This window comes from Sturnira hondurensis, unplaced genomic scaffold, assembly GCF_014824575.4.
Source record: "Sturnira hondurensis isolate 20B ecotype Veracruz unplaced genomic scaffold, ASM1482457v3 Scaffold0015056, whole genome shotgun sequence".
Lineage (NCBI taxonomy): Eukaryota > Metazoa > Chordata > Mammalia > Chiroptera > Phyllostomidae > Sturnira > Sturnira hondurensis.
The window spans coordinates 2,564,354-2,588,991 of NW_028087687.1; the positions used below are offsets into that span (position 1 = coordinate 2,564,354).

Below are 24,638 nucleotides of genomic sequence, written 5' to 3' on the forward strand. Positions count from 1 at the left end.
GGGAGGGAGGGAGAAAAAGAGGGTGAGAAACGTGGATGTGTGGGGGATACATCAATAGGTTGTCTTTAGCCCGAAACCCAGGCATGTGCCCTGACTGGGAATCGAACCAGTGATCCTTAGGTTCACAGGCTGTCATTCAATCCACTGAGCTATCCATACCAGCCAGGGCTATAATTACATTTTAAGTGGTTATAGCAAGTTCCTAATTTTGTTCCTTAGCCTGAAAAGCCTAAAATATTTATTATCTGGTCCTTCAAGAAAAAATTTGTAGACCCCTGAAAGAGGCAAACATCTGAGTGTTTCGATGTAAGATGAGCTCCTACTCGTAAGACTGGAAAGTGAGGATGAGCCTATTAGAGTTTACTTTACATTTCTGCTTGAAAATATTCTTATACTCTGCTTAATAATTTCGTATTCTAGTGAAGGGATTATAACCACAAACTGTCTTGCTGAAGCTGACAGAATTGGGCACTGGTGTTTAGTTGTATGCTTCAATGTCTAGGATTGATTTTTAAAAATGTGTAAAATACTGATTAAAAAGTAATAAAATTGGTAAATGGAGGAAAATGGACAAAAGACAGCTGAGAGCCATGTAAACTTGATGTTTGTGGTAAGGAGGAAAAAACCCAAAGTAACTGGGGAGGTAACTTAACACAGCAATTTGAGAACTTTGTGTGGAAAATTGCAATGTGGTTGCAATGTGGTTGAATGTGGTTAGGCCAGGTAGATCAGTTGATTAGGGTGTATCCCAACACACCAACGTTACAGGTTCAACCCCCCAGTCAGGGCACATACGCGAATCAACCAATGAATGCATAAATAAATGCAACAACACATCACTTTCTCTCTCCCCCTTCCTAAGATCAACTAAAAAAAAAATGTGGCTAGCCTTTTCTTCCCCTACTAAGACAATTAAAGACTTTTTAAAAAATTGCCAGTTTCTATTTTTCTTTCTCTTTTTTTTTTGTTGGGGGCCAATGTATATTGGTGAGACTTTGAACTGATAACTAAAACTGAAAATCATACATGGAAATGGTTTTTTAAAATCATTCATATAGATACAGAAGAATATATACAAAACTAAACCCTCTCTCCCACACTGTGCTTTCCAGAAGCCATCCGTTACTCCACTTAAGACTACTTCCAGCTTTAAATTTTGTATGCATTACCTACTAGCATGTGGTATCTTGGCTAGGTTACCTGAAAACCTAAATTTCCTCATCTTTAAAATAGAGAAAATTCACCTCTAACTCAAAAACTTGTGAAAAGGATTGCATGAAATAAATACACAAAGATCTCATTGGCACAGTGGCTGGCAGGTGATGAGCAGTCCTGTTAGACACCATAAGCTGGTCCCACTGAACCAAAGCCACAGTTAGGTTCTGGAATCACTAAGGACAGAAATTAACACTGAACATTACAGGACAGGCACTATGCTAAGCCTGTTGGGTGTATTTCCTCATCTATTCCTCACATAATCCCTTTGAGATAAATCCTCAATGGTGGTGACATTTCTAATGTAATAATTAACATTCAGATGCTTTTAGCTTCAAGTAAGAGAGACTCCTATTTAAACTGGATTCACTAATAAGACATTTATTATCTCACCAAACAGGAGGTGGGTTTCTGGATTGGCTGGTTCAGTGGTTGGAAAAGGGGCAAGGACCCCTGTATCAGTTTTCTTAAAAAATACATGCCTTTATCACTTTCATTGTCTTAATGCCATTTGTGCTACAGAAATAAAAAGATCAGACATCCTGAAATGGGTCCATTACATCACAGACCACTGACACATTAACTTGTGCTGCCCAATCAAGAATTTTGGTAGAAACCTCCTGCCATGTTTGTGCATTTGAGTGTGCTCCTAATTAATGCATCATTGTTTGGGAAAGTCAGAGCTCTGCCCTTGCCTTTAAAAAATCCAAGCCTGTCCATTCTTGTACAGTTGTGCAAGGGCACATACCTCTATAGCACGTGTTCACCACACACAATCTCCAGCAAGACCGGGCGTTTGGTCACATATTCTAGTCACGGTATAGTGGTTATGCAATGAAGGAATGAGTAACAAATCCAGAAGAGACTATTTGTGACGCCACTTTGAAACAAACGTTTGCTGCTGTTCCTCTTCCAAGTTTTTGGATTATGTTTAACTGGAGGGTATCCTGAGATTGCAAGATGAAGTGTTCTAAAATTCGTTATAGTTTACTATTATGCAGCTGTGTCAGTCCGGATTTCCCTCACTAGTGTGGGAAACAAAGGAATAAGTAGACTGCTGAGGCTGACAAAAGACCGCAAATGACTCCCAGTTTCCCATTTGTATCAAAATAGCTTTATTTTCAGCCACTATTATGTAGTTGTCACCAATCTGAAATTTACATTGTGCTAATAAAGTGTCATTTTAATTATTTTATATTGGGATTTCATGAAAATTTCATTTGACAAAGTATTCTGCTAAAATGTTTCAATACCATTTGCCTCCATTGTGCAAAATTAGGAAACATCATATTCTAATCTATTATTCCTGTCAAAGAATATATTTTTAAAGGTTTTTTTTCCTTTTTTTAAAGATTTTATTTATTTATCTTTAGAGGGGAAGGCAAGGAGAGAAATATCAATGTATGGTTGCCTCTCATGAGTTCCCTGCTGGGAACTGGCCTGCAACCCAGGCATATGCCCTGACTGGGAACTGAACCGTGATCGTGTGGTTCCCAGGCCCATGCTCAATCCACTGAGTTACACCAGCCAGGGCTCAAGAAGAGATTTTTAAAGAGGATCATTTCAGAGATGCTTAAATTTGAAAGTGAATCAAAGTATATCTGACCCCTGTTAGATTAAGATGTAACTAATTTTCAAAGTTATGCCTTACCTTTATAGAACATCCTAGTGAACATTTAAAAATTCAAAACAGAATTGGCTCTCCACATTACATATTTTACAATATAGCCACCTAAACATTTCCTTTGTGAGATGGAGAAGCAGTCAGAGTGAAAAGCTACTTGGGAAGGAGGTTCCTTCCTCAGGTCACTGCTGTTCCATCTACAACCACCTCACCAGAGTGATGTGAGGACTAAGGGGGGCGGGGGCGTGCACACTGCTCTCAGGTTACACTTCCCTGTCGTGGAGTGCTGGCGTCGTGGTCTCGGTTTCACAGAGCTCCTCAACAAGCACTCAGGGCACAACTCTCCTGCAAGCCTCAAGTGGTCGAGTGATTGTGAAATCAGCACTGGCACTCCTAAGCCTTTCTAAATTACTCCGATGATGACATACTGTTACGTAAAAAAAACACATGCTAATTATTAATAATCTGATCATGGTCTCAATCTATATTGGTTGTTTCCTCACAGGATGTCATTTGTCAGAAATGAAATGATGCACAGGTAACAGGATTAAAGTTTTCTAGAAGTTTTTTATGTACTTTTAAGATTATACTGTGAGTAAACTCTTACAAAGATGTTTTATGATTACATCGTAGCAAGCAATTGTTTACTGGGACAAAAAGACATGCTAAAAGGCAAATAAATAACTATCATTAAATACATACAGCTTATTGACATTTTTCTTGAAACAAAAGATTGGGTTCATCCAGTGAAGTACAGGCATTCAGCCCCCATCTCAGATAGCTGATCTTGAATGTCTTGTTAAGTGTTAGAGGGCTTTTGTTTTTCTCTTAGCCACTAAATTTTTCAGGAAAAATTCACCTATTTAGGGAAAATGAAAATATATTAATATTAATTTAAAGTCAATTTCAGAATAATTATGCTTCAGTGTTTTTCTTTAAAGACGATTTTTCTGTTTATAGGTATTTCTCTCCTCCATTTCAATGGTAATAATACCCCCTATATCACTGGTTCTTTCCCCAACAATGATTGGCCATTATTCTTTAAAAAAAATGCTTTATCATTACAGGCTCTGTTATTCTTCCTAGTAACTTGGTATTACAAAGGGTGACCCACAGCATCTCTGGGTCTGCTCTGCACGTTTGTTCAACACTATGTGCACGACCTACTCTTCATCACTGACAAAAGTACTGCTGTTGCCACAGTTCATTTCAGAGAGCAATTCTGCTCCACTATGAGCCTAGATCTGATGTTTATAAAACAGACCTCGTTGCAGCTGAGTGGACTCATCTGATGGAATCGCTGGTTTACTCCCCTCCAGGGAAGCAAGACTTCATTTATAGTGGGCTTTCTCCCCACCCTCAGTGGTGCCCATGCAATCAGCTGGTTAGAGGGGACACGGTCACTTCTCAGGTCATTAGGGCTCCATTTAGTTGCTCACTGTCACAGCACAGCAGGTCTGGTTTTATGAGGAGCCTGATAAACTTCTGTTTGTCATCTAGATACATGAGCAGAGCTGCAAGCATCCCATCCATACACAATCACCAAGAATTCCAAGGCTCATAACCTAGCCAAGTAATGGCGAAAATAACCCATGCGGCTCCTAATTCTGATAGGAGTAAAACCAACGCTTTCATGATCAGATCCTAACTCATCATCTGAATCTAATGCTCTACTACTAGAATTTGACATTTTACTGGTAACTCAAAGAAAACCATTAAAATGTCTGTAATTCACTTCCTTATAAATGTTAGAAACTTTCTTTAAAAAAAAATCCCACAAAATAAAAACTCCTTTCAAATGATAGTACTCTTCTTGAAGCACTCTGGGAACCTGATGCTTTTTAAATTTTTTATACTTAGTTTTACCTTCCCAGCAGCACTGAGAAGAATAAACCACTCATAATTATTGGTTTCCAAAGTCCCCACATCTTGTCAGCTGGTCAGTGTTGAATCCAATTCTCAGGTTTTCTGACTACGATAAACTATTGTTACTTCATTAAATTTTTTTATAGGAACACACTAAATATTACTAATACTTGACATTAATTTTTGTAAATAAAATCTATAATTTAAGCATATCTATGATTTAGACGCTAATATATGTCATTTAAATGATCATTAATAGTAATAACACAGTTTAGACATGTCTAAAAAATAACTGATTTGTTCTTCAAAAAATTATAATTAAATCTAAATAACAGGGAAAAAAACACTGTAAAGATTTTTTGGATTAAATTCAATTTTCAGTTATTTTCTCACAGATCTTTTAATGGTCACTATCACATGATTTTTAATCTCTTGGAAAAGGCTTTTATTTTCATTAGCTCAAACTACTGATTAAAATAAGAGCTGAAATTATAGAGGTGAAAATTGCACTGAAGCTAGTAAAAACACTACAGATTTCTGTAACGAAAATAATCCTATACACTTTTTGTTGCTTCTGGGAGGAAAAACACAGAGATATTAATGTTGCAAGCAGCAATGCTGTCAAATAGATATTTAATACTTTTCAGGGTTTGAATTGATTTAAAATTCGGAGTTTGGAGATGAAGCTGCATCACTGTTAAATGACTGTACATTTTCTGGCAAACTATGTTATTTTTTTAAGTCTAATTCCCTTTTCTCTCTTTTTTGTTTTTTAAAGATTTTATTTATTTACTTTTAGAGAGAGGGGAAGGGAAGAGAAAGAGAGGGAAACATCAATGTCTGGGTGGCACTCACGTGCCCGCTGCTGGGGACCTGGCCTGCAACCCAGGCACGTGCCCTGACTGTGACTCGAGCCAGGTGACCCTTTGGTTCACAGGCCAGTGCTCAATCCATTGAGCTGCTCTAGCCAGGGCCAGAAAACTATGTTATATGCTTGACTGATCGTTGTCATTTCTGAATAACCTACTACTAAAATCCACACAAAGACTGACTTCTGCTTTCACCACAGTAGCTCAGCTACTAAAGCAGGGAACGATTCTCATTTAAGGAACAAACTAGACTTGAGCAATTTTCCCCGCAATGTGACCCTTATGGAGCAAATCTCCTAGGGATGTCCCCAACATGCTTCCCCTTTCTTTTTTTTCACAAAAGATATCCACAACTGTTACAGTTTTAATGTGGGAAGTTATGGTCTACCTAAAACCACCCCCGTAGTCTAACTCACCTGCTTTATATGAAGAACGCACCAGAGGGCCACTTGCAGTATAATGAAATCCAAGTTCATTTCCGACTTTTTCCCAGTATTTGAACTTTTCAGGAGTAATGTATTCTTCAACCTATATTTAAAGAATTAATTCTGATTCCAGAATTCCCATAAGTTATTTTGATTCTATAAAAATTTGATATCCATGCAATAAGGAAGTTTTAACTTATATCCATGCAATAAGGAAGTTTTAACTTCCTAATGTATCCAGGTGTGCCCAGGTTTCTTCTCCCTTTTCGCTGACTACCGGTCTACTGGTTACCTGCCGGCCACTCTATCAGAATATAATTACAGGAATTAGGAAAGGGGGGAGGGACGTATCAATTTTGTATTGTATTAGCTATTCCAAAGGCCAGAGAAAGAAAAAGAGATTTAGAGGCTTTGTGTTATCTTTATCGACTAACTAGCATGATGAAGAATCAGTTGCTCCTATAACATTCTTGAGGACCAGACTGTGTCTTACTCATCTTGTCCCTTCTGCTCAGCATTGTGCCTGGCGCATGGTCACTACTCAAAAAAAAGTTTCTTGAATGAATGAATAAAGGTCCGATAAAAAACAGGGAGACTGACTTCTTTCTTACTTCATCCTGGCCCTCATATAACTCTAAAACAAATCACGAGATTCCCAACAGGGAGTGAATGTAATTTCCCAAACTTTAAATATTTTTTGTTGGTTCATAGTTCAAGTTAAGCCATATAACTTTGGGGACAGCAAGTAAATTCCAGTGTAGCTGCTCTATGCAGATAATAAAGTGGAACCTGGACTTGAAAATATACATGGAACGCATTACTAAAAAGCCACCAGCTTTTCAATTTTACCCGCGGACAATAAGGATTTAACTCAAACTAGTGACGGACACTCGGTAATTCACAGCAGCTCTACCTTCAGGTGGCGCTTTGTTGGCTGCATATACTGTCCTAGAGTCAAACAGTCCACCTCTGCCTCACGAAGAGCTAGAGGAAAAAAACACACATTAGCAGGTATTTTTACGATGCCAAAATTGTCGATTTAGGCATGATTTTCCAGAACATAATTTTATTTCAGAACAGTGTGAACTTTATTCTGGCCTATAATACGAATGTAGCAAGCAAGACCATGCTCATCCACTCAAAGGCATTTACATCCGGGAAATACAGTAAGGCCTGAAAACTCAGGAATGATTAAGACAGCCACGGGCCTCTGATATAGGATGAACGACCCCAGTACTGTGGAATACATGTGAGAAGAGGGGTATAAAGTGTCTGGAGTGGGCGTCTGTCAGGCAGGAAAGATAAAGAGAGCAGTACATCAAAGGCCTGAAAACATCCGCATTACAGACCAGACGTGTTGCACTGGGCTTCTGCTAACTGTGTAAGTTGTGCTTGGGCAGCTATAATTTGGTCCGACATCAAAATCTTTCTAGTAAAACTGCACTGTGGTAAAGAGAATGATTTAGCTCCTGTTTGAACTTATTACTACTTTAAGGTAAAACAAAAGCTTTTACACTTAAAGTTTCAAAAACCCCAAGAATTAGAAAGCAAAAGGGCTTATGGAACCACGATGAGCGAAGTCCAACACATGGCGTCACATGACAGTGTTACGTGTAAGCTCCTCCTCAAAGGCCGAAACCATCCCGATCGTCTTTGAACTGCCAGTGCCAATCAGAGCTCCTGGTACATGGATGGCTCTCAAAAACTGTCCGACAACTGAACAAGTGGTCAGAAGCGTGTTTTCACTTGATAAAGGGGTAGGAAGAAAAATGGGATACAAATTTCATATCCTAGCTCCCTGCGTATCATTCCACAAAGTTCTAACAATATATACTTTCTTTCCTTTTTATGTTACTGTTTATAGCCATACATTGTATGTTGTTCTTATTGGCACTGTGGAAAGGGACCACATGTGAAACCTGACAAGCTCAGGGGAGGCCTTCAAAGTAACCACATGGGAAAGTCTGAAATTAAAACTTTCTAACTAAGAGTAGATCGTGGAGGGTAGTCACATCCTAGGCCAGTATTACACCCTAACAAAGGTCAATCGTTACCTTAACTAAGCCTGTCTGCTGTTTTTTCCCATCTGATAATATATCTGTGGAATGCTGAATTGACCCTTTAAAGTACAAACATTGCACCAGGGGGGCCACGAACCCCCTCATTCTTATTGTTACCATGTTAATTGACTATTAACTATCCTGTACACACCCGTATATACGTGTCTATCATTTAACTTTTTATCCAATCCCAGAGGTTTCCTCTGCTTTGCTTTCTCCAGCCTCCCTAATTTATCACCATTGGATTTCTTGTAAAGTCCTAATGGCCCCTTTTGACTGTAATGTATAAAGTAAGGCGCTAAACTGCAATTCTCTGGAGCGTTTCTCAGTCCATTTAGATTTTGCTTCCTAGCAGTTGTCATCAGTTTGGCCCAAAGAGACACAAAAATTCTCTACAGGTCTGAACATTTCTTATGTTGCCAGCACTTTCACTGCAACTGTGCAGGAAGCACAAGAGGGCCTTTGAAATGGGTTCCTGCTATTACTCAAATTAAACGGGAGTTCTCACTTCTCAATTTCTTTACCTTTCATTGTTGCGTACACTTGCTCGTCATTCTCACCCAAACCCAACATTATAGACGTTTTAGAAATCACATCAGGCCGCACCTCCTTGGCGTGCTTCAGTACATGTAGAGACTGGTCGAAATTGGCCCTGGGATCACGAACTTTCCTTGAAAAGAGCAGGGCTGTTGTCAGCAAGAATGACCACGAGCTCAGCTAAGCACAGAACTATGTATGTCAGCAACATGAAAAGACCAGAAAAGTACACTCTGGACGCTCTACCACATCACATGGTTCAGTGGTAGACTCTGTGCACAAACGTCTAATTGTTACTGTGGGACAGAAAAAAAGCTTCACTGGATCCCTAGCTGTGGACTTTGAAGACTTTTTAAACCTGGGGCAGAAAAAATGAAAATAAAAGTAATTCAATCTATGAAGTATTCATTGAGAAGGCAGAATTCTGAAGCTGAGAATGAGTGATTGTAAGGGATATTCAAGAAAAGAAGGGAAAAAGAGTGGAAGAAAAAAATCTCGGTACTGAACAAAGAAAAAACCTGTTTAATCTAAAACGCACATTTCAGGTCTGAAACTTTTATGATCATTTTTTTTCTAAAGACTCAGCTGCCCCCTGCTGGTGAGAACACAAATTGACATCTCTTAGGCAAAAAGAAAGGCATGATTCTGGAATTTTCACTAGAAAGGATAATGTTTCTTAAGTGAGAGCAGGGAAACTGGCACCCACTGGTGGTGGTATCCTGAGACACGTGACAGGGTTAGAACAGGCCATGTGCCAGACTTCAACAGGGGCCAAACCACGACAGCTTAAATGGGGACAGGGCCCAGAGGATAGAGTTGCCATGTTAAATGAGCATTCATTTGAATACAAACGTACCTCTACTTTGTATAGCTCATTGTTGTGGTGGTTATTTTAATCAGAGACCAGTTCACAGAGAAGAGAGGAAACCAATTTAGGAGTTTTAAAATAACTACAAGACTGAGAATACAGAAAGTCTTTACTTTCTGAAAGTATTTCTCCACTGAATTTAAGTTATACTCCCTAATGGTTATGATTTAGAAGAAATGATAATCTCTTATCATACTTTTCCAAGTTCTATTACAAAATATAATATCTAGAAGCTACAAAAACCACTGCGAAATACTTTACTAAAGTTAATAAAAATGAATGTATTAATCCTGCCTAAAGGCTAAAATAATTTTTTTGAAATATGAAGTCATTAATGTAGAATTACAATCTACAATTATTCCTAAATACTAATATTTTTAGGGAAAGTAAGGAAGCATAGTTAGTGTCTACTTTCTAAAAGAGGCTTAAAATACATCTGAATGATACTAGTTTTCCGTTAGCATCATTTATTGCATATCTTAAAGCCAAATGCATTTTAAAAAATTTTTTTAAATATTTTATTTATTTATCTTTAGAGGGGAATGGAAGGAGAGAGGGAGAGAAATATCAATGTTGGTTGCCTCTTGTGTGCCCCCTGCTGGGAACTGGCCTGCAACCCAGGCATGTGCTCTGACTGGGAATCGAACCCTGATCCTTTGGTTCGCAGGCCCGTGCTCAATCCACTGAGCTAGCCCAGCCAGGGCCCAAATGCATTTTAAAGGTCTTTTTTTTTCCTTAAGAATTACAGTCAAAGTAATTGCTCTTATGTAATTTTTCTGAACTCTGCCCTTTGAAAAAATAAATCATTGGCACTTGTAACATACTATTAAAACACAAAAAGATGTTTATTATGTGTGTGTAATAAAACACACATGTATAAATACCTAAGTATATACACACTGAGATGTTAGAAATTAATATTATTGGGTAGAAATACTGTGGGTGATGATCACATTCTTTTTGTTGGCTGTATTTTCCGCATTTTCTGTAACAGACACATGTACACTGTTCTACATTTACTCTATAAAAGTAAATTCCAAAGTTCTCCTTTGAAAAATGTCCCAACATTACTTTACATGTGTAGGCACCTCTGTAATTCTGGGACTGTTTCCACATTATGCGCATACACATCTAATCCTGAGAGAGCGACTTTTTCTACTGCTTTCAGATCTCCTCGGAAGTCCGGGGTGAGACATTCCACAAGAATGTTTGGATTCCTAAGGGGAAAAGGTAAATATCAAATCAAGGAAAAGAACTGACATAACTGCTGCTTAGCACAGAAATCATACTACTCCTTCTGTATCAGTTCCAATACAATAATCTCTATTTAGAACCCCACCAAGAAAAGCACGGACACAGAAATGTTTACATTTGAACCGGTACGTGAAAAAAAGCAGATCCAGAGCATCAAATAATGTTCACACAGTGGTTAGAACGCAGCTGCACGCAAGTAACAATACATTTTGAGATTATGTAGATGTTTACATTTTACTGAGGTCCTAAAAAAATTTCGTATCAATCAAAATATAAATATCAAAATGTTAAATATAAAATATTTTTTAGAAAGTAAACTGGGACATTTCTGTGTGAATGTAAACCTTATCTGACTTTTTTTTTAATATATTTTACTGATTATACCATTACAGTTGTCCTTTCCCCCCCTTCATTTCCCTCCACCTGCACTCCCTCCCCCACCATTCTCCCCCCCTAGTTTATAACCACGTGTCTCAAGTTCTTTGGATTCTGTATTTCCCCCACTATTCTTGCCCTCCTCCCTTATCTATTTTCTACCTACTGTCTATGCTATTTTCTGTACCTTCTCTCCCCTTCTCCTCCTCCCACTCCCCTGTTGCTAACCCTCCATGCGTTCTTCATTTCTATAGTTCCACTCCTGATCTAGCTGTCCTCTTGGTTTGCTTTTGTTTTAGGTGTGGTTGTTGATAACTATGTGTTTGCTGTCCTTCCACTGTTCATATTTTTCATCTTCTTTTTCTTATATAAGTCCCTTTAGCATTTCCTATAATAAGGGCTTGGTGATGATGAACTCCTTGAACTTGACCTTATCTGAGAAGCACTTTATCTGTCCTTCCATTCTAAATGAAAGTTTTGCTGGATAAAGCAATCTTGGCTGTAGGTCTTTGGATTTCATGACTTGGAATACTTCTTTCCAGCCCCTTCTTGCCTGTAAGGTCTCTTTTGAGAAATCCGCTGACAGTCTGATGGGTACTCCTTTGTAGGTGACTGTCCCCTTATCCCTTGCTGCTTCTAGGATTCTCTCCTTCATTTTGGTCTTGGCTAATGTAATTATGATGTGCCTTGGTGTGTTCCTTCTTGGGTCCAACTTCTTTGGCACTCTCTGAGCTTCCTGGATTTCCTGGAAGTCTATTTCCTTTGCCAGACTGGGGAAGTTCTCCTTTATTATTTGTTCAAATAAGTTTTCCACTCGTGGCTGTTTCTTTCCCCCTTCTGGTACCCCTATAATCCGGATGTTGGAACGTTTAAAGATGTCCTGGAGGTTCCTAAGCCTCTCCTCATTTTTTTGAATTCTCATTTCTTCATTCCTTTCTGGTGGGATGTTTTGTTCTTCCTTCTGGTCCATTCCATTGATTTGAGTCCCAGTTTCCTTTCCATCACTATTGGTTTCCTGTGCATCTCCCTTCATTTCAATTAGTTTAGCCTTCATATGTTCCTCTAATTTGTGACTATAATCAACCAGTTCTGTGAGCATCCTGATAAACAGTGTCTTAAACTGTGCTTCTGAGAGGCTGGCAATCTCTTGGTCGCTTAGAGTTATTGGCTCTCGGACTTTGAGTTCTTCTTGTGCCATCTTTTGGGCTGTTCGTGCCTGTTACATAGCAGGATCGGAGCCCTAGGCGTTCACCAGAGCAGGGCAACTCAGTCACTGGGTTGTGATGCTGTGTGTGGTGGCGGGGTCAAAGAGGAGCAATGGCGTCCAGTCTGCCGCCTCCCACCGAGGCCCCCACAGGTGGGGCAGCTGCCACCATCACCAGGCCTGCGCGTTTCATTCCACTGCATGCGAGTGTGCCACTGCCGTCAGCCCTCCACCACTGGGTTCGCCCCCTGGGGCCTGCGTGGTCCGTCTCACTGTGCGCGAATGTGCGACCTTGGTCAGTCTGCCCCACACCCCGACTGGTTCCAGGCTGCCTGGGCGCCTAGGTCGGGGGATCTGTCCTGCCCGACCCTACTCCGCTGCTGGCTCCGCCCCTCTTACCATCCCGGTTGAACAGTTCGTTGTTGTGGGACTTCCGTATAATTCAATTTTCTGTTCTTTGGCTGTGTCTTTGTTCTCCAAACCTTTGTTGTATTCAAACTTGGTTGTGGGAGAAGGCACAGTGTTTCCACCTATGCCTCCATCTTGGCGAAAGTCCTAATTTTGATTTCCTTAAAAATTCATCAAACACGGACCGCCTTCCGTCCTCTAGGCAAATATTTCACAAGTGCTATAGGTTTTAAAAACTGTTCTTAGTTGCTGAGCCGAAAGCTTTGCTTAAATGAAATACAAGCGAAGTATTAATCTTCCTACTTACATCAGCTCTACCTATGCATGCAAGCAGTAAAATACGAACTAGCTCCTGGAGCTGCTTTCTGGGACAGCAGTAGAAATGGTGGTGACAGCTGACAAATTTTACACAAAACCAGTGCAAAGTTTCTGCAGTGTTTCCCGAGAGAACAGTTATACCTACACATCTACGTATCTGTATCTGTCCTCTTGTGGGTATGAAAGACGTTGAAAGAACACCTGCTATAACAAATTTACCTTTTGCTAAGTGCAAGGTGAGACCCATTAGTAATTTGTGAAATCAATTCAGTAGGTGGCAAACAAAAATTCTTTAATGAACTATAAAAAAATTAAATAAAAAATATTATAAGAATCATCGAAAAAACATTTACTAAGTGTGTAGGTGCTAGACTAGCACTGAGCTATAGGAATTAAGCACAACTCCTTTTTTAAAGTTTTTTACAGAGATGAGATTAAAATAATAACAATGTAGATTATGGGTAAGAACCTAAGGTCATATGCATATAGATAAAATCTGTATTGAGTCTTACGTATTTTTACAATGTAGGAGCTTATCGCATCCTTATTCCTTCTAGATGATGATTTATTCAAAATCAGTGCTAGGAAGGCTGAAGTTTTATACTTCTTGGAAAAGTTTAAACTCAAAGTTTAGACTAGCACTGAAATATGATATAAGGATTCTACGGACCAAAGGTCCACAGATAAGTCTGTACCCCCAAATCTCTAAAATTTCTCCAACAATGTACCTGTATGTTGACACATGCTTTTTCTTGAGAAAAAGACACATAATTTCCAGCAGATTATCAGAGGGGGTTCATAATACCACACAAAAGGTTAATAACCATTGCTTTGAGACCTTAAAGAAACTGAATTTATATTGATCAAAAAAAGCCCTTAAATTACACAGAAGCCGAAACCACGTACCTTTCCTTTAAGTGTGACACAGTCTTTGCAAAGTGCTCAGCTCCTCCATCAGGCAAATCTAGAAACAAGAGAGCCCACTGCTCAAGATGCCATCACAAGTCAGTGAGAGCCAATTTCTGGAAGAGGTAACAATGACACACTAACCATCTCGATCCACAGATGTCAGGACAACATAATCCAGGCCCCACTCTGCGATCGCCTTGGCGGTGCTGTAGGGCTCACTGGCATCCAGTGGAGGTGGCTTTCTTGCAGTCTTAACAGAACAAAACCTGCAACCTCTTGTACATGTGTCACCCATCAACTGGAATAGAAATGTTACTACTTAAATCAAGTAGGCAGATAACCCTCAAGAGTATTATATTGTGAGAATAAAGTTACAAAGAATGAATACAACTTGATTCTGTTTATAAGAAATGTGAAACATTCAAAGCTAAGCAATATAGTTAAGGAATACAAATGTAATGTTGTAAAACTGGAAAGAAAAGGGAATGATACACTCAGAGTTAAGAATGGCGTTAAGGGAAAAAGGGGATGGAATCAGGGATGCACGGGGGCTTGAAGATAGTGCTAACGTTCCGCTCTCAAACGGGAGGTGTCAGGGTGTCTGCTGTCCTGGTATTCTTACAGATAAAGTATAAAGATTCTTTTGTATCTACTTAGTATTAAAATGATTATAAAAATATTTAATGTCATCAATATACACATTTCTCTAGGAATTAAAGAGTAGGCACAGCTGTTTCTGCTTTCTGCAGGCATCACTCTTCCTCCAAAACACTGCTTCTGCTGCCACAGGTCACTCCCATGTTCTGCCCCCACAAGCACTGCCACTGCAGATGTTCTGGGGCCACCAGTTTCAAAGCACCAAGGTAGGGGCTGTCGTTTGGGGGAGAAAGCTCCTCTCCCCTCTATATCTAACTCTCTCAGAGGGGACTCACAGCATAATGCCTAGGCCAAAAGTCTCAGAGTTTTACTGAAACAATAAACTATCCCCAGGAATCGGTTAGGAGTCAACAGTGGGGAAGGGGACCGGGTAAGGGGTGAAACCAGAGATTTCCATCATGGAGTCTCAACAATTACTCCTTCCTTTAAGAACCAAGGTTGTATAACTTGGATCCGCTCCCTGGTTGGCTCTGCGTTATCAGAAGACGCTCTCTCATAAGAATCCTCAGTGCTTCATGTAAACAGCCTCCTGCTGGTACCACTCAACAGTGTGGCAGATATCCTCGCACAAACAGAACTTCCAGCTGCACATAATCTAGGTTTAAACCCCCTTTGGATAAATGCGGTAGACTGCAGTTAATCCTAATCCTTATGCCACCGAATCAAGGTTCTACATGTCACCATTTGCCCTGTAACTTGCAGCCTCCCCTCCCCACTAGATGAGGAGCTTATATCTGTATCCCAACTGACGTTTGGCTTGGCCACGTGACTTACTTTGGCCAACAGAATATAGCAGGCACAAGCAAGCAGAAGCCCCAAATGTGCACAGATGGTTGGGTTGCCCTCTTGCACTCCGTCTACTCTCCGCGCTAAGGATATGCCTTGAAGAGTTGCTGCTCCAAGGAGAATGAAGTCCTGCAGGGCAGACCTGAACACATCCTACTTCCTGGAGTCCAGCTTCGCTCAGTCAAGATCAGCTGAACCCCAGTCCAAAATTAAGTGACTAAGCAACATTTCCAAAAATTATTAGGAGATATAGCTCAAGACAGCACATGATTAACCGTCAGACAGATGAAAGACTGAATAACAGATTTATTCAGAGAACAGTGAGATCACAACAGGCTGGTTTACTGTCCGTTTTGTTTTTCACATATTTTGCATAAATTCCTATTAATGAAAAATCAGAGGTATTTAATGTACATTTTTAGGAGAAAGGCATAAAACACTTCCTTTCGGTTTCTAGACTAAGACTATAGTGCTGGAGACTACTGGCCTTACCATGATCGTGGCTGTGGCGGTGGCGTACTCCCCCCCTCCCCAGCACTCGCCAACATTGGGGCAGCGCGCCTCCTCACACACCTGCGAGGAAAAGGGAGCTGAATACAACCAGGCCGAAAATATTTACCAAGTGAACAAACGATCAGGCATTCTACACAGATTTTTATAGCATATTGATGAAGAAATTCACTATTCAAAGATGCTGTTAAGCTGCCAAACTGTATGTATATGAGGATCCCATCTTTAAGTTAGAAATAGTATGAATGCATATATTTATATGTGCAAAGGAAAAGGTCTGAAAGGATACACTTTGAACAGTTAAAGTGGTAGAGTTAACATCTGAGGTTATGTATATGACATTTCACATTTGATATTATACTCTTCCCAACAAGCATGTTTATTTATTTGTTTTTTTTTTATTTATTTATCTTTAGAGGGGAAGGGAAGGAGAGAGGTATAGGAATATCAGTGTATGGTTGCCTTCCGTGAGTCCCCTGCTGGGAACTGGCCTGCAACCCGGGAATGTGCCCTGACTGGGAATTGAACCCGATTGTCTGGTTCGCAGGCCCTCGCTCAGTCCACTGAGCTAACCAGCCAGGGAAGCATGTTCTTAACTTGTAATACAGTACAAAAAACCCCCTCATTTCCTAAGCTGCAAGAAGAATCTGGGGTTTTTTTTCACTGTTAAATGAAAAGCTACGAAATTCTATTACTTTTTTTCTTTTGCAGGGAAAATGGTTTTTAAATATATTTTCATTACTGATAGTAATGCATCCTAAACATCTTTATTCACTTTCCTTGCTGTTATTGGTATGTATTTTATTAATTTTTAAGTTACACATTATGTAGAAAATTTATGGCTTTTGAATAAGAGAAATATTTAACACCTTGACAACTTACTGTATGGAGATTTAAATTCCGCAAAGTATTTTTCAGTCTATTGTAATTTTTCCCCATGGGAATCTCTGTCTTTAGCCATGGAGGTAGTCTTAACCTGAGGAAAATCAAAACAATCCATTAACAAACATATTCCCAAATAATCGTACATCTTTGAAGTTACTTTGACCTAATATAATTTCTAGTGAAGTTATTTTTTTGTCCCCCATAATCCTGCATTAACTCATAATTCTAGCCAGAAGACAAAGAACAGAGATTCAAATTTAGGCTTGCTCAAACTTTAGAAAACACCGATATTTGTGTCTAATAGGGCACTATGTTCATGTCTATCTTTTGCAAAGGCACGGAGTCAGTAACACCATTCTAACAAAAAAAACAATGTGGAAGTTTGTTTTGTTTTTTTTTAAAGATTTTATTCATTTATCTTTAGAGGGGACGGGAAGGAGAGAGGGAGAGAAATATCAATGTATGGTTGCCTCTCATGCATCCCCTGCTGGGAACTGGCTGGCAACCTAGGCATGTGCCCTGACTGGGAATTGAACTTCGATCGTGTGGTTCTCAGGCCCGCGCTAAATTCACTAAGCTACACCAGCCAGGGCCTAGAATGTGGAAGTTTTGAACGTCTCATTTCCCAAAGAAAAATAGTGACCCAAGATTCTATTTTTTTTTTTCAGAATAAGGAGAGGTTCCACAAAAAGGATTCTGCTCTACTTTCTATTCTAGATTTTATCATGATTATTAAGTGGAAAAAAACTAAAGTCTGGAGTGAAGATTCAGGTTCTCCTGGACTTTCACCTACTTGGGATCTAAAAGTTGTTGGGTAAAGTATCCAGCAAAACAATTTGTCCTCTGCATGAAATTCCCTCACCATTCTTTTATATGAAGGCAAAGTGTCTAAAGGTGTCCAAAGTGTCCAAAGGTCACATGCACACAGACTTTGAGAAGTAACAAGTTAGACCATAAACACCCAGTTGCAATGTAAGAAACCAATTTCTGAAGAAATTGGATGCTGGACAGAAAAATAGGAGATGGCAGTGCAGAACGGGTAAGTCCTAGGAAGGTTGAAGGAAAACTGTCAACGGGCGCAGAGAAAAGGATTCCACCTATTTCAGCTACTTACCTGTGTCTGCTACTACTTCTTTCTAATGAGTTTAAGCTAAGTTTAACAAGTCTGATTGAAAACACACTCTAGGGGCTTGGTTCTATCTGAAAATAATGCACAATGAAGGAATGGAACATTAAAATCATCTCAAAATTTCAATTACCTTTCTCCTTTTTGGCGTTTTAAGTTTCCTTTATATTCATCCCAGGTGCTCTTGTCTGCAAGCTCACCAGATACAAAATCTTGAAGGTCTGGTCCATTCTGTAAAAATTCCTTTTTTTTATCTGGCAAGGAACTAACTGCTCTGACTGGACTGCATAAATATTTTCCAAATACCTAAAGAAAGAGTTCATTTTAACATTTATTTAGTGAGGTTTAAAATAATTTTAACCTATTTAATACCCACTATCCTCATTCCCCCTGTGGGTACCAAAATCCGAGTATACTCAAGTCCCCTATATAAAATGGCCTGGAGCAACGCATACAATCCTACCTTCCTACCTTCCTATCGCGACTCGAAAACACAGCCCCAAAGCAATACGGGTACTTATTGAAAAAAAGCCCCGTGTAAGTGGACCTCTGCAGTTCAGATCCACATTGCTCAAGAATCAACTGTACATTTGTTGACCATAAGAAACCATTGGCTTCTAGATCTAAACACAAACGTGACAAAATAGCCAAAACACTGCAATATTAATGAGTCAGTACATTTAACGCACAAGAACCTTCGACGACTCAAAACGAGCCTCTGCTAATGGTGCTGCACAAGGGCGACTGCTACAGCACTTGCCCTTGTCTCCGGGAAAGCTTTGGGCACAGGTGTGTGTTCTCAGCGTGCAGAGTGTGTCCGGTACAGATTAAGAATCCAACACAAAATAGTAAGGGAGTGCTCGACCCGGTGCTCCTAACAATGTTCTAAAAAATGCAGGGTACAAATCACTGATAAACAGAAAGAAAAGCTCTTGGCGCTGGCCAGAGGACCTACAAACAAACCAATACTAGAGACTTTACTGCACAGGGATGTCGGGAGAATTACATGATACTACATGAAAAAAGTTTAGAACAGTGTCTCGGTAGAAATAAATGCTCAGTAAGTGCTGGCTTTATTACTTGGCGCACTCAACAGCTGGGAATCCCTCACCTCACGCCCGCACCCAGGAAATCCCACCACTCACTCGGCGTCTCACGGTGCGGACGGCGATCCCGCAGCGTAGAGACATCTCCCACCCGTTTTCTAAAAGCGTCTACTTAAGAGTCTAATTCCCAGGAGTAGACTAGGCGATAAACCGTCTCGCGATTTATGACGAGTACCTGAACCACCTTTGACCCGGTAGAACTTTAAGCTGCACCACGATTGGTTGTTTTAGTCTAGTGGCGTCGCGTGCTCATGACATCATACGCCAGGCCCTTACGGCTACAAGAACGTGATGACGAAAGACGCCCTCTCTTTGCCACTTCTACTGCGAGGTGAGGTTATGCCTGGAGTCCGTGGGCACTAGGAATCTGAAGCCATCAGCGCGGGGGAAACTAGCAGTGCCGATCTGGCGCTCTGAGGCTTTATCTTGGTTGTCCCTCGGAGCGGTTAGACCCCTGGTGGATCTGGCGGCACTCGGATTCGGGCTCTGTCCCGGGCTTTTTGGCTTACCCCCGCCCCTCCGCCTTACTGGGATGGCGCCTCCCTGATAAGGGCTCCCAGGGTGGCGCTGGGCCTCGTGACAGCCGCTTAGGAGTTGCTCCTGTCAGGCCGGGAAGCCGCGGAAACCGTCTTCGTGTTGGCCCACCCGTGGGATGTTTGCCTGCTGATCTCCGATAGGAGTGGAACTCTGGGCAGGGTAGTTCGGTCGCTGTAGGTCCGGCCCCGGTCTTACCCTAAGTGTTTGTGTTGTAGGATGAAGACCATTCTCAGCAACCAGACTGTCGACATCCCCGAGAATGGTAGGAAACTAGATGTTTGCTTTTTCCTTACGTCTGTACTGCGCGCTCTACACCTCGTTCGGAGGCCTTACCAGTGTGTTCTCTTCCTAGTCGACATCACTCTGAAGGGGCGCACAGTTATTGTGAAGGGCCCCAGAGGCACCCTACGAAGGGACTTCAACCACATCAACGTAGAACTCAGTCTTCTTGGAAAGAAAAAGAAGAGGGTGAGTTTGGATTGGGTTTTCGTTTTTGTTTTTTAAACCCTTAGTTGCTTGTTTTGAAGGTGTGATTTAATAGCATCACATTTGGCTGCTTTAAAAATGACAGAATTGGGATTTAATGTTTGAGCTTAAAATTTGGTGTCCAGAATTGTGGCAAGTTTCGGTGTAGCAGCGAAGTTGGAGAACCAGTGGACTGTGAAGTATAAAGCTCCGTGCTGGTAGTCATTAGTGGTAGGGCTTAATGCTGTTCAAGTTAGGTTTATTTTACTCGTGATTGTTCTGTAAGAATCTTGAACCATGCAGTAGACTTTATTTTTATTAAACGTAGCATTTTAGCTTTCTAAAAGGGAAGTTTGGTGCAACTTGGTACAATAGGTGTTTCTGGGTTGTGGTTCCTCTGTGAAATGGTGTACCTGTGATGACTAGCAGTAACGTTTCTTAATTATTGAGGGCCTTGCATGTGGTTTCATCTTTACAGTTGAAAGGCATATGCTTTTTTTTTTTTTTTAAATTTTATTTATTTATCTTTAGAGGGGAAGGGAAGGAGAGAGGGAGAGAAACATCAATGTATGGTTGCCTTTCGTGCGTCCCCTGCTGGGAGTTGGCCTGCAGGGAACTGGCCTGCAACCCAGGCATGTGCCCTGACTGGGAATCGAACCGCGATCCTCTGATTCGCAGGCCTGCGCTCAATCCACTGAGCTACACCAGCCAGGACTGAAAGGCATATGCTTTAATTAGGCCTAATGTTAGAATCTAGAGTAATTCTATGGATAAATGAACTGTATTCTTTGAAGCCTGCTTGTTACTGGAAAGAATCTGCTAGAGCGTTTGTTCTGTTACAGCTCCGGGTTGACAAATGGTGGGGTAATAGAAAGGAGCTGGCCACTGTGCGCACGATCTGCAGTCATGTACAGAACATGATCAAGGGTGTTACACTGGTAAGCAGGCTGACTGACAACTTTGTTTGGGAAGGGGAGGTTTTTGGTTTTTTTCCAGCATAAATTACTGGAGAGAATAGATTGTGCATGTAATTTATTGAGAGTCTTGAGTTCTAGATCTGGACAAGGTGATCTTATCAAGTGGGTGTGTGATTGGCACCCTTGGGTGTCTAGGAATAAGAGATCCACGCAAGTAAAAACCAGATGGTGTTAGTAGGCCAATGGTGTTTTTCACACAAAGTTAGATTCAAACCGTGAGGTTGTAGTTTTTTAATAGAAAATGTAACACCTAAGGTAGGTTTTGATTTCTTGTTGGTAGGCGTCTCACCACCAAGGCCCCTTGTAGGGGCAGAAAAAGATGGGTCTAATTTCCGAGGTCCCTGTTCATTTTCCTAAAAGCATGCTTGATGTCAGTATTCTCTCTCCAAACCCCCTTCCTCAGCTTTTAAAATAAAATTTATGCTTCTGCCTTTGCTGAAATGCTATTTTTTCCCCACTACTACTCAGCCCTCCTATAGTACACCTGATAATGGCAACATGTACTTAACACCATCATAAGCCCATCTGGTCACGTTTCCCCTTGCTCCCAAGCTCAATTCCTGAGGGCTGGGGCCTGTCTTGACAGCCTCAGTTCTTCCTGTCTGGCCTGCCTTAGTAACTCAGTAAACTGTTAGTCTAATGCCAGGGCAATGAACTTCAAGGCTCTCATGAACAGGAGCTAACATCTATTACTGTGGGGATAGGAAGTAGTAAAATAATGCTTCCTTAATGTGGTCAATAACATTGTAATAACTGTGTGGGGCCGGGTGAGTACTGGAAATACCGGGGGACCACTCTGAAGCATGTGATTGTCTGACCACTATGCTGCACACCTGGCCCTAACACAGATTAATATTGAGAGTAAACTGTAATTGAAGAAAAAGTTTTTAAAAATAGTGCTTCCTTATGGAGCTTTACAGTCCGGTGAGGGGACAGTGAAACAGATGTTTGTGTATAAAAGTGTCATAGGCTTGATTCAGGTGACAGTTGTAAAACCTTGACAATAAGTGCTCTGTGAGGATTGTTGCTTTTAAAATTTTAAGTATGACATAGTATCTTACAAAATTTAAAACTTGGATTTCTTGTCTTGCAAATTTCTAAGCATTGCTAATTGTTTGCTTAACGTAGGGCTTCCGTTACAAGATGAGGTCTGTGTACGCTCACTTCCCCATCAACGTTGTTATTCAGGAGAATGGTTCTCTTGTTGAAATCAGAAATTTCTTGGGTGAAAAATATATCCGCAGGGTTCGGATGAGGTCAGGTATGTGCATACCCTCAGGTATGGTTCAGACTTTTTCTTTTAGAGTTGTAAAGATTGGTGTTTTGGTAGCTATAAATAAAACCACATTTATTTCAGAATTGTTTGATTATGCTTAATAACTGCTAATTAAGGCTTTTATCATACTTATACCAATTGCAATTCTTGAAAGCTTTTACATTGGAATAGTTTGCAGGGTATAATAGCTGTGTTTAACTAGCTCTGTAAACTGAAATCCTAAAAAAAGACCATTTGAGTAGTGGTTAACAGCATAGACTGCCTAGGTTCAATTCTCACATCTCTGTATCAACCTCATGGGCAAATTACTTCTGTGTAGTTCATTTTACTTATCTGTAAAATTGGGAACATCTCATTAAATGAGTCAAAACTGAAATGTACTTAGAGCAGTGGTAAAACAAGCATAAGAAAGTTTTGAAGCTTAGTGTTCTCAGTGCTTTTTTTGTGTCATCGGGGTTGGGAGGGGTGGGAAGAATGGATTTTAGTACCAATTTAATGACTCTTCAGTAATAAAGTTTACTCACAACTGTGAGCCTATATGCAGTAGATATAAAACTCAGTGCAAGCTTTATGCAGCTAAGATGCATTAGCTGAATACCGGCTTCTCATGCTCCTTGATTGAATCACAGAGTAACTACTCGGGTTGAGATTCAAGCAGGAACACAAACAAGATTTTGGCTCAGATAAGTCAACTTGTAAAACCAAAACTGCTCTCAAGAAGCTTTATTTTGTCTGTGGAATTTTAAATGGAATAAGTTGCCACTTGATTTAAATATTTTTAAGAATTTACTTTTCTTTTTATTGATTCCAGAGAGGCAAGGAAGGGAGGGAGAAAAACATCAGTATGTGAGAGAAACATTGATTGGTTGCCTCTTGTACATGCCCCTACCAGGGACTGAATCTGCAACCTTTCAGTTTGTGGACTGATGCCCAACCACCTGTGCCACACTGGCCAGGGCTTGATTTACATATTTTTAAATTAAACATTTTCTCTGCAGATTTGATATTATGTTAACACTATGCACATATCCTCTCCCCTTTTAGGTGTCGCTTGTTCAGTATCTCAGGCCCAGAAAGATGAGTTGATTCTGGAAGGAAATGATATTGAACTTGTATCAAATTCAGGTTTGTATGTTTATTATGCCTATAAAATTTTGTCTAAATATTGTAGTTGGGTATGTGGTATTCTGTGCATTTGGTGAGCTCTTTTAATTATGAAATTAAAAACTTTCCCCCAAATAGTCAGGTTTTAAGATGGATTTGGCTGGTAAAGTAATTGTTTTATTTCTTATAGCTGCTTTAATTCAGCAAGCCACAACAGTTAAAAACAAGGATATCAGGAAATTTTTGGATGGTATCTATGTTTCTGAAAAAGGAACAGTTCAGCAGCCTGATGAGTAAGATCTAAGGTAGGTTCTCATAGTGTCTAAATTTTATTACTACTTTAGTTGGTTGGGGGGATCTTACTTTACTAAGACTTAAGCTATCCTAATGGCAGAAAATGAAGAATTGCATTCCAAAACAGTGAATTTTGCAGAATAAGCGATGGAAGTGCACACATTTTGAATATGAATCTAAGTATGTTTAATAGTAGGACATTTCTGGGCAAGTGTTTTGATGGAGACTTATAGATGTTTTTATTTCTTTTTACAGTTGTCCAGCTATAGAAACAGCAAGATGCTGAATGATTCTTCACAGTTACTTGTGATATTCCTTACATTTGTTTGTGTAAGGAGTACAAAGATGAAATAAAAGCTGTGTATTGACTTGGGACCTTTTTTTTCTTAAATTGATACTTCTTTCCAGTTATTTGGCAAGCAAACAGTTAAGTTTCTAGTAAGATTTCATGGGAGAAGTGACTTCTTGAAGGTATATTAAGAGCATTTCAGGCAAGAAGAATATAGTACCAGTGACGGGCTACACTATATGGCTGCTAATCATTGGATGCAGAATTTGGGGGAGGGTGTCCTGAAGGTTTCTAATTTTGCAGAGGTGTGAATTTGAATATCTGTGAGGCAGGTGTGTCTGAATTATGTGTCTGTTTACCAGTAACCTACTATGAAAAAGTAACTGGGGTGGGAAACAAAGTGATACAGCCTTAAAAATATTTATAGGCACAATGAACACACAAACCTGACTTTGGTACAAGTGCAGTTAATTTGTATTTATGATAAACATTGTTGCTGTGGTCTGGGGTCCTCTCCATGTTATGGACCCTCTTCTCTCCTACGTCAGCCATGTGCTGCCATATCCCGGTCCTTGGTGTTTTAAAAAGCTGATAACCCATATTTCATTTCATGTGGCACACTTCAAATACAAAATAATGTTTGGTTTGATGATTATAGTGGTTAAGTGTTTAAGAAGTGGATGAAATGCTAAAT

At 40.1% G+C, this 24,638-nt stretch overlaps 2 protein-coding genes across 3 annotated transcripts; one reads left to right on the forward strand and one right to left on the reverse strand.

The window, feature by feature from the left end:
• Nucleotides 1-3,386: 3,386 nt before the first annotated feature.
• Nucleotides 3,387-19,190, reverse strand: LIAS (lipoic acid synthetase). 2 transcript variants are annotated; one of them, XM_037064318.1, is made up of 11 exons: nucleotides 19,042-19,190; nucleotides 18,030-18,202; nucleotides 16,768-16,861; nucleotides 15,868-15,948; nucleotides 14,074-14,230; nucleotides 13,930-13,987; nucleotides 10,553-10,681; nucleotides 8,584-8,729; nucleotides 6,913-6,983; nucleotides 5,991-6,102; nucleotides 3,387-3,698 (listed from the first exon to the last, which is right to left on the reverse strand). In XM_037064318.1, exons 1-11 carry the CDS (start codon nucleotides 19,084-19,086, stop codon nucleotides 3,646-3,648), a joined length of 1,119 nt encoding a protein of 372 aa, XP_036920213.1. In that variant the 5' UTR covers nucleotides 19,087-19,190; the 3' UTR covers nucleotides 3,387-3,645. The 2 variants fall into 2 exon arrangements, with proteins under 2 accessions (XP_036920213.1, XP_036920214.1); XM_037064319.1 differs by lacking the exons at nucleotides 13,930-13,987; nucleotides 14,074-14,230; nucleotides 16,768-16,861.
• An 85-nt stretch (nucleotides 19,191-19,275) lies between these two features.
• On the forward strand, nucleotides 19,276-24,030 carry RPL9 (ribosomal protein L9). Its single transcript, XM_037064320.1, has 8 exons — nucleotides 19,276-19,333; nucleotides 19,755-19,801; nucleotides 19,892-20,007; nucleotides 20,847-20,942; nucleotides 22,110-22,242; nucleotides 23,302-23,382; nucleotides 23,552-23,666; nucleotides 23,911-24,030. The coding sequence occupies exons 2-7, from the start codon at nucleotides 19,756-19,758 to the stop codon at nucleotides 23,656-23,658; spliced, it is 579 nt and encodes a 192-aa protein (XP_036920215.1). The 5' UTR covers nucleotides 19,276-19,333; nucleotide 19,755; the 3' UTR covers nucleotides 23,659-23,666; nucleotides 23,911-24,030.
• Nucleotides 24,031-24,638: the final 608 nt, after the last annotated feature.

What these genes read in the sequence shown, in the direction of transcription:
- LIAS (XM_037064318.1), bottom strand. Translation starts at nt 19,086, where the DNA reads ATGTCTCTACGCTGCGGGATCGCCGTCCGCACCGTGAGACGCCGA. An exon ending in AAACGCCAAAAAGGAGAAAG is followed by an intron (nt 16,862 to 18,029) that starts GTAATTGAAATT and finishes GATTTTCCTCAG; the next exon opens with GTTAAGACTACCTCCATGGC. An exon ending in GTGTCACACTTAAAGGAAAG is followed by an intron (nt 10,682 to 13,929) that starts GTACGTGGTTTC and finishes TTTTCCCCTTAG; the next exon opens with GAATCCAAACATTCTTGTGG.
- RPL9 (XM_037064320.1), top strand. Translation starts at nt 19,756, where the DNA reads ATGAAGACCATTCTCAGCAACCAGACTGTCGACATCCCCGAGAATG. An exon ending in TGTCGACATCCCCGAGAATG is followed by an intron (nt 19,802 to 19,891) that starts GTAGGAAACTAG and finishes TTCTCTTCCTAG; the next exon opens with TCGACATCACTCTGAAGGGG. An exon ending in TGATCAAGGGTGTTACACTG is followed by an intron (nt 20,943 to 22,109) that starts GTAAGCAGGCTG and finishes TGCTTAACGTAG; the next exon opens with GGCTTCCGTTACAAGATGAG.